Source organism: Arabidopsis lyrata (assembly GCF_000004255.2).
Source record: "Arabidopsis lyrata subsp. lyrata unplaced genomic scaffold ARALYscaffold_4, whole genome shotgun sequence".
Classification (NCBI taxonomy): Eukaryota; Viridiplantae; Streptophyta; class Magnoliopsida; order Brassicales; family Brassicaceae; genus Arabidopsis; species Arabidopsis lyrata.
In genome coordinates, this window is record NW_003302552.1 from 10,823,855 (window position 1) to 10,833,438 (window position 9,584).

At 33.3% G+C, this 9,584-nt stretch overlaps 1 protein-coding gene across 1 annotated transcript; it reads left to right on the top strand.

Moving 5' to 3' along the window:
- Window positions 1–3,401: 3,401 nt before the first annotated feature.
- Window positions 3,402–5,897, top strand: LOC9315108 (ETHYLENE INSENSITIVE 3-like 1 protein). Its single transcript, XM_021028621.1, has 2 exons — window positions 3,402–3,643; window positions 3,944–5,897. Exon 2 carries the CDS (start codon window positions 3,956–3,958, stop codon window positions 5,693–5,695), a length of 1,740 nt encoding a protein of 579 aa, XP_020884280.1. The 5' UTR covers window positions 3,402–3,643; window positions 3,944–3,955; the 3' UTR covers window positions 5,696–5,897.
- Window positions 5,898–9,584: the final 3,687 nt, after the last annotated feature.

Sequence of the window (9,584 nt, forward strand, 5' to 3'; positions counted from 1 at the left end):
ATAATTATATTAGTATTTTTATTTCTTCCTTAGAAATATTTTTTATTTATTTTGGTTATTTTTTATTTAACAGCTACTGCACCATCCGGTTTATCATTCATAATGCTCTAGCAAACGTAGCCATTTTCAAACGTTAAACCAGTCGTTTAAAACGTTTGGTAACGCTTGAACCTGCAACCGCCCGCTTCCGCAAACTCCCACAACCGCAATCGCATCCGCTGCATTTAAACCAGTCAGGACCTAAATTGGAACTGGGCTAGATGGGCTATCCCGGTAGAACCGGTCCGATTGACCGATCTGGTCCTGTCTGGTTATCAAACACTGCAATTACCGCATCTTGTGTTGTAAACCGGACCGACCATGAATTCACTTTGATCCTAAAATGTCAATCAATGCTAATTTTTTAAGGAATTAAATCTCTCTAGCCCCTTTTCCTCCAAACATTCTTTCAAAAACCCTCACTTATTCTCACTACCCCTCTCCTTCCCAATACATTTAAAAACCAACTATACCCTTGCCTTTTATCCAATTTATTTCTACATTAAATTTTATTACCAACAAATTCTTAAAAGCAACCAATCATATTCATTCTCTCTCCTCTCTCATTAACTACCAAAAACCTTAAAAAATTAGATTATTCTTCTTCTTCTTACGACATATTTCCTCTCCTCTCTTCTTCTTCTTCTTCTTTTTTTTTCTTCTCCATCTCCAAAGACATATCTCATCTCTTCTTCTTCTTCTCCATCAAAAAACTTTTAAAAAAATCAAATTCTTCTTCTTCTTACGATTCAAGCATCTTCAATGACATATTTCCTCTCTATTTCTTTTTCTCCATCCACCATTAAAGCTCGTTGTTTACTTCTTCTTCTCTATCCACTAGTAAGTATACTTATTTTTTTAGTGAATTATGATTGAGAAAAGTTGAATTCGTAGCTTGAATGCAGTTTTTGGTAGAAAAAATTGGGAATTGTAGATTTAGAACAACTGAAACCATTAGGTACAACTAAGTATAATATTACCGAAACCCTAAATTTGGTGCAATTGGGACAAATGAGTACAACTATGTTGATGGACTGCTACGAAAAATATAAAATTATAGACCATTTTCTTTCTCTCTTTCTTTTTCAGGGACAATAAAAAAGAATTCAGTCATGCGCTTTAATTTGCTTGTGCTTATGCTTTGGAGAACATAGAAGAAAATGAGGTAAGAAGAGGTCGAAGAGGCCGAGTAGTTTAAGCGAGTGGTTTACCAATGATGGTAACAATGATGGTGACGTTGATGGGACGATGAGGGTGACCAAGGTTGATTTCTAAGTGCCATTATTAGGATGATTTAAGAAGCGATGTTGTTTGTATTGGTTTTGTTTGTGAAACTTACTTGTTCTGTTTCGTACAACTAAGTTTTAACAGATACAACTCTGGTTGATTTTTTTATCGTATCTATACAAATTAAATTGTTTTGTCTTGGTACAACTAAGTACAACCTGTACAACTAAGGTCTATTGCCTTGGCTAGTTTTCAGAGTTTTATATAATATGAAAATTTAAAACCAAATAAAAAAATCTTAAAAAATGCATACTCGGTGGTAATGAAACTACACAAGAAGTTTTTGACAAAAAAATTCATATTTTCCTAAATTAGTGAAATTCTTATCACAAAATCTCACATTCATACACTAACAACCTTATACTTCCATTGTTACTTTGTAGATTTGAACTAAAAAATTTTAAATTTTTGAAATACTTGTATTTTGATAAATATAACTACACTCATACAAAGAAATGGTATTTTTGATGAGACAATACCATCGGTTCCACCCACAAAAATTAATTTAGAGTTGATAACAACTAGATTTACTAAATTCTCGATATTGTACAACTATGAGCAAAAATGTGCAACCGAGTACAACTGTACAACTATGAACAAATTTTAGATATTTATGTTAGATATTTCTCAGATATTTTTAGATATTTGTAGATATTTCTTTTATTTTTTATTTTAATCAAAATACTTAGATTCACAAAAAAAAAAAAAAAGTAAAATACTTTTTTTTTCAACACTATATATTTTTTAACATACTTAGTAGATTCATAGTGTTGTTGTGAATTTTTTGATCAAAACACTTTGACTCATAGTTTTTTGGTGATTTTTCTGTCAAAAAAACTTAGATTCATACAAACCCAGATACATAGTTGTACATAAGTGTACCAGTTGTACCTAAACACTTAGATTCATGAATAACATTAGAAACCAAAACACATCTGAACACACCAAGTCTTCTTCTGCTTCTTCTTCTCCTTATCCTTCTCTTTCTCCTTCTCCTTCTCAGTCTCAGTCTCAGTCTCCTTTTCTTTTTCTTCCTCTCGTAATAGAGAAACAAATGTTATAGGCTAATATATACGTACAAAAAATTTCATCTATGTCTGCAATCCACTCCTTATTAACTTACTTGAAACCAGATTTCTTCCAAAATTGACCAAGAGAAATCAATCATTTTAAGAAGAGTTTACAAACAAAGTTACAACTTTCACTCAATATCTCCAAATAAAAACAAGAAAAAGTAGCTACATGTCGTCCGAATTTCAAACCCGAATTGTAATTCAAATCCTATTAGTAATCTTAAAATCCGAACTGTAATCATAAAAAATCCTAATTGTAATCGAAATTCCATTCAAAATGCATTTGTTTCAAACAAAATCAAAGAGAATTACATATCAAACCCTCACAGAGAAGAATAAATTGGAAGAAATCAAATCCTAATTAAACCCAACACAATAAAACAAAATTAGGGATCAAACAAATGAAATCTTATAAAGAGAAGACACGGCGGAGTTCTCACGGCGGATTTCTCGATTTCACTGCGAATTTCTCACGAAGAAGAAGAGAGAGGACGGATCTTTGGATCGATAGAAACGAGTGAAGAGGGAAGATGAAAAAGATGAATGAGTATCGATGGAATCGAGAAAAGAGAGAAAAAAAAAGAAGAAAGAAAAAGAAGAAAAGAGATTGAAAGCTTTGTGTTTGTCGGATTGTTGACTCGAGACAGAGAGAAACGAAGAAGATGAAAAAGTCGTAGCGAGGAGAAATAAAAAAAGGTGATTTGGAAATTAGTGTTTGGATTGACTTTGGGGATAAAAGATCCGAAAGTCATATGGATCTAGATCCAACTGACTGGTTGGATCGTAAATAAGTGAAAATTTCTTGTTTTATTTGTCTTTTACTATTTTTCTAAATTAAAATAAACTATTAACTATATTAATTTTATTACGGGGCTAAATGGAATGGATTTTGAGTATAGGGGGCCGACTAGATTAAACTCCATTTTTTAATTATATTTTTGGAGAAAAGTGAGAAAAAACTGAAACGGTGCGACGTTATTTAATCTTTAAATCCCACCACCAAAGCATCTTCTTCTCTCTTTCATCTACGAACCCTACAAACCCAGAAACCACACAGTAATTAATGTCTCTTTCTCTCCATGTGATCTTTATTTGACTTTTCTTCTTCTTCTTCTCCATCTTTGAAATTGTGGGGATTGATCAAATCAAAATCAAGACTTCCTTATCTGTTTCTTTTTATTAAACTATCTGGAAACAAGAGAGAGATACCAGTTTTGTGTGTTCTTTATCTGCAACTCTTTCAGGCAAACACTCTTTTGTCTCTTTGCTTCTCTTATTATTTCTATTTTTATGTTGATGAGACTTCCATATTTTTGGGTCTTTGTTTTTTCTAGATCCTTTGGTTTTATTGTCTATATTATTCATTTTGACGATCTGGGTATTGAGTTTGGTTTGATGATTCTTCATAAAGTTAGAAATTTTTTCTTCTTTTCAAATCAAGTTAATATATTTGTTTTTTGACTCTTGATCTTCTGTTTTGTTGTTGTTAGCTTCTGGTGATTGAATATATGATCAAAGAAAGCTAAATAAGATTCTTTTTTCAGGTTAAAGAAGTCATGATGATGTTCAATGAGATGGGAATGTATGGAAACATGGATTTCTTCTCTTCCTCCACATCTCTCGATGTGTGTCCATTACCACAAACAGAACAAGAACCAGTTGTTGAAGATGTTGACTATACCGATGATGAAATGGATGTGGATGAGCTTGAGAAAAGGATGTGGAGAGACAAAATGCGTTTGAAACGTCTCAAGGAGCAGCAGAGTAAGTGTAAAGAAGGCGTTGATGGTTCGAAACAGAGACAGTCGCAGGAGCAAGCGAGGAGGAAGAAAATGTCTAGAGCTCAAGATGGGATCTTGAAGTATATGTTGAAGATGATGGAAGTTTGTAAAGCTCAAGGCTTTGTTTATGGTATTATTCCTGAGAAGGGTAAGCCTGTGACTGGTGCTTCGGATAATTTGAGGGAATGGTGGAAAGATAAGGTTAGGTTTGATCGTAATGGTCCAGCTGCTATTGCCAAGTATCAAGCAGAGAATAATATTCCTGGAGGGAGTAATGATTGTAACAGTTTGGTTGGTCCAACACCGCATACGCTTCAGGAGCTTCAGGACACGACTCTTGGTTCGCTTTTATCAGCTTTGATGCAGCATTGTGATCCTCCGCAGAGACGGTTTCCGTTGGAGAAAGGAGTTTCTCCACCTTGGTGGCCTAATGGGAATGAAGATTGGTGGCCTCAGCTTGGTTTGCCAAATGAGCAAGGTCCTCCTCCTTATAAGAAGCCTCATGATTTGAAGAAAGCTTGGAAAGTTGGTGTTTTGACTGCGGTGATTAAGCATATGTCGCCTGATATTGCGAAAATTCGTAAGCTTGTGAGGCAATCAAAATGCTTGCAGGATAAGATGACAGCGAAAGAGAGTGCTACTTGGCTTGCCATTATTAACCAAGAAGAGGTTGTGGCGCGGGAGCTGTATCCCGAGTCATGCCCTCCTCTTTCTTCTTCATCATCTTTGGGAAGCGGGTCGCTTCTCATTAATGATTGTAGTGAGTATGACGTTGAAGGTTTTGAGAAGGAACAACCGAGTTTCGATGTGGAAGAGCAAAAACCAGAGATTGTTATGATGAATCCTCTAGCAAGCTTTGGGATTGCTAAAATGCAACATTTTCCCATAAAGGAGGAGGTCGCCACCACGGTTAACTTGGAATTCACGAGAAAGAGGAAGCAGAACAACGATATGAATGTTATGATTATGGACAGACCAGCACGTTACACTTGTGAGAATGGCCAGTGTCCTCACAGCAAAATGAATCTTGGATTTCAGGACAGGAGTTCAAGGGACAACCACCAAATGGTTTGTCCATACAGAGACAATCACTTAGCTTATGGAGCATCCAAGTTTCATATGGGGGGAATGAAACCAGTAGTTCCTCAGCAAGCAGTCCAACCGATCGACCTATCAAGCTTTGGAGTCCCGGAAAACGGACAGAAGATGATCACCGATCTTATGGCTATGTACGATAGAAACGTCCAGAGTAACCAAGCTCCTCCTCCATTGATGGAAAATCAAAGCATGATCATTGATGCAAAAGCAGCTCAGAATCAGCAGCTGAGTTTCAACAGCGGCAATCAAATGTTTATGCAACAAGGGACGAACAACGGGGTTAACAATCGGTTCCAGATGGTGTTTGATTCGACACCATTCGATATGGCAGCATTCGATTACAGAGATGATTGGCAAACCGGAGCAATGGAAGGAATGGGGAAGCAGCAGCAGCAAGATGTGTCAATCTGGTTCTGAATATTACACACTCTCTGTAACATTCATTCTTTCATAATAACTCTGTTACCTACTTACCTGACTTGGGTTTGTATTCTATTGGCACCAACGCTCATCTATATTGTTGATGATGATGAAGCCATCTATTTTTTTTGTGTGAAAGTCATTAACTCATTTCATGTTTAATAACCTCATTATCCATTGAACATGTTTTCTCATGCCACAAGTATTTCTTGAGTTTGAATGATTATTTGAGTTCTATGTTTTAATCTTTGGGTTCAAGTATAACATTCATAAAACAAAATGAAACTCTTCTCACTTTTATTTTTAAAACAAGTTTTATGAGTTTGTCATTTTTGTTGGTTGTTCTATAGTCAACTTAATTAAACAATCAATATTGTAAAAAAAAACACATGGCTTAGCCATATAGTTAGGGTTATAAAAGCATTTATCTTATATTATAAGTTATCTTTTTGCTTTCATGTAGAAAGTATATTCTCTTATAATTTGTTTGGTCAAACACAATTAAATAAAATAGTAACAGGTTGCCAACAATTGCATCATTGTCGGCTACTGTGGCTGCTTCTTCACCACAGGCAAATTCTCTAATGTAATTTTCTTTATCCACATTGTAATCCAAATTGGATATTTATATAATAATAAGGTGAAACAAGCCAAAAATGGTGAGATTGTTTTTGGGAGGAAGAGAAGACAAACGTTGTTGTCTCCTTTAGTTTGGAATTGGAGGACAGGCCATGTGATATGCCTTGTGAAACCCCACCACTCTTTTAGTCTCCTCATAGCCAAAGCTGACTACATTCATGCACCCATATTTTGTTTCTTTATTATTCATTTTATTTCTTATATTCACATAATAATAATGAAAAGATATAAAATATAACTACCATTTTTAACTTAGCAAAAAAAATTTAACTTAGTAATTTATGTTAGTGTTGTGATTATGACATCATCCACATTAGATTCTTATAGAATATGACAATTTTATTTTGTCATTTAAAAAAGAGTTTTCTGCAAAACAATATTTTAAGTTAATTTCGTTTGCAAGTTTACCTTTCCGTCCGAATTATGCAAGTCAACCCCACAATCTAAAAAGTCACCTGCAATACTGCCTTTCCGTGTAGCCATGATGTGGCACTCGATAACTCCGTTTGAAAACATAAGGGGTTTTTTCAAAAAAACCTCCATGTAATTTTGTTTTTGCAAGACAAACATCTATGTCAAATAAATGCATGTCAAAAATCACCTACAATATAGCCCTTCCGTATATCGATGACGTGGAAATTGATAACTCATTTTATGTAATGTAGAAATATCATGCATATGGAGCCTCAACTTAGTTAATTCCTCTATCATAGTCTCATCCCACCATTTTTATATGTGACATGCCCTAGTCTATCAAAAGTCAACCAAAACTTCCACCAAAATTCAAAAATTTATATGAATCACATAAAATTCAACCAAAATTCAACCAAGATTTCCGATTATGTAAAAAACAATTCAACTGTCACTTACATCAAAATTTGACATGTGTAGAATAGCTTTCCTGGATGCGTCGTTGTCCGAAAAGGTTAAGGAAGGCTATTCTACACATGTCAAAATTTTGATGTAAGTGTTTATTGAATTGTTTCTACATGATCAAAAATCTTGGTTGAATTTTAATTGAATTTTAAGTGATTCATATAAAGTTTTGAATTTTGTTTGAAGTTTTGGTTGAATTTTCATAGACCGGGGCATATCACATATGGAAATGGTGGGATGAGGCTATGATAGAAGAATTAACCAATTTGAGGATCGAGATGCATGATACTTCTACATACTACATTACATAAAATGATTTATCGATTTCCACGTCATCGATATACGAAAGGGCTATATTGCAGGTAATTTTTGAGATTGTGATTTGACCTGCATTTATTTGACATGGAGGTTTGTCTTGCAAAAAAATTTACATCGAGGTTTTTTTTGCAAAAACCCCTTATGTTTCCAAACGGAGTTATCGAGTGCCACATCATCGATACACGGAAAGGCAGTATTGCGGGTGACTTTTGAGATTGTGGAACTTGCATAATTCGGACTTGGAGGGTAAACTTGCAAACAAAATGGACTTAGAAGGTGTTTCTTAGAAAACTCTTTAAAAAATTATAACAAGTTCTAAAACAATGAGTAAATAATATTTATGATTTGTAACAAGCGATTGAATAGTAAAAAATAATTATAAGAAAACAAAAAATATAATTTTGAATCTAAATAAACTTTTTAATCTTAATTTCATTTTAAATCGTTTTAGGAGAATAATATGAATAAATTATTATTTTTACCAATTTAAAAATTCAATTAGGTAAACAAGGTGATTGTAAACTAACCTATTTTTGGACGATTTACAACCGCTTTGTTTAGACTTCTAACCGGTTTTTTAAACCATCTATCACAGTAATCGGTTTCATCCGTTCGTTCGATTCGTAACCAAACAAACGGTTGAACTTCGAACCACCTTGACCTATGTTACTAATCAAAACCAGAGAAAGTGAAAAATAAAATAATAGTAGCATGTGCTTCTCAAACATGGTCTTTACAGTGTAAACAACGGTCAAATAATCACTATGAAATCAATATGATATCACTCTTTCTTACCTACAAAATATTTTGATCAAGGATCGACAACTGATGATGATAAATTTAGCGTATTTGTTTAGGCATCAAGATCATGACTACTACTCATTTGCAAGTGTTTTGATAATAAGTCACATAGTCATACTATCCAATAAATATGAGCCCAACCAGTGGTGGATACACTAAGAAGATAAGGAGGGGTCGGTCACATGACATCCCTTGTGTAGTTATACCCCTTAACCCAAGTTCAATTTTTTTATTGACACCTTTGGCTTCTTTAAAAGAAAAGCTGTTATACTTTTTCCTTTTATTGTTCTAAATATCACAACATTTTATTTTCAGCTTACTCTACATTTTTTTATATTGAATATGAAAATAGTCAAATTTTCTCCTTATTTCTATATGCTTAGTGTCTATTTGATATTGTTACGTGATAAATTACATGGCACATTTTTAAAATCCAATAAATTTATTGGATAGTACGACTCACGATGGGTAAAACGATCTTTCCAAATCCTAAAATTCTCCTCAATAAATATTTAGTTATATTGCCCCAAATCGATTTTAAAAGTTTTAGGCTCTAGTTGGTTAGGTTGTATTCTTGGTTTAGTAATATTCTCCGTTCAATTTTTAATTTTTCCACCAATTGATATTTGAGAAATGATCTCTAATGGCCTCTAATCAAGTTTTATAAACATAAACTAGATTTTAACCCGCGGTACACCGCGAGATGATTTAATTTTAAAGTTAGTATAAAAATATTTTGTAAATTGTATCTCCTTATAACATATTTATTTATATTATAGTTTATAATTGTTATTAAATAATGGTATACCACGAGTCCACGAGACAATTATTAATAAACGGAGGATTTAACCCGTATTAAAGTGGTATATAAATATTGATTCAAATTCGTCCTCCATATAAATACTTTCCGAAATATAACATGTTCCGTAATTTCTTAACCCGTCTCGTGATTTATTTTTATTTTAAAATTTAATGATTATTTATTATATATAAAAGTTTACAAATCATATCATCCTCTAAGACCACGGGACATTATACCACATGAAAAGTTTTGGTTTTATACAATCTTTTCTAAATGAGACTGATTTAATATGTCTAATATTTGTGGTATTAAAAAAAAAAGATTTAATCCATATTGAAGCGGCGGATTAATGATATTTTAATCTTTTTATTATTGTTAATTCAAAAACCCGTCCGGCAAAAAACCTCATATATTTTATTAATGTTCTTATTTATGATATGATTCTGAATC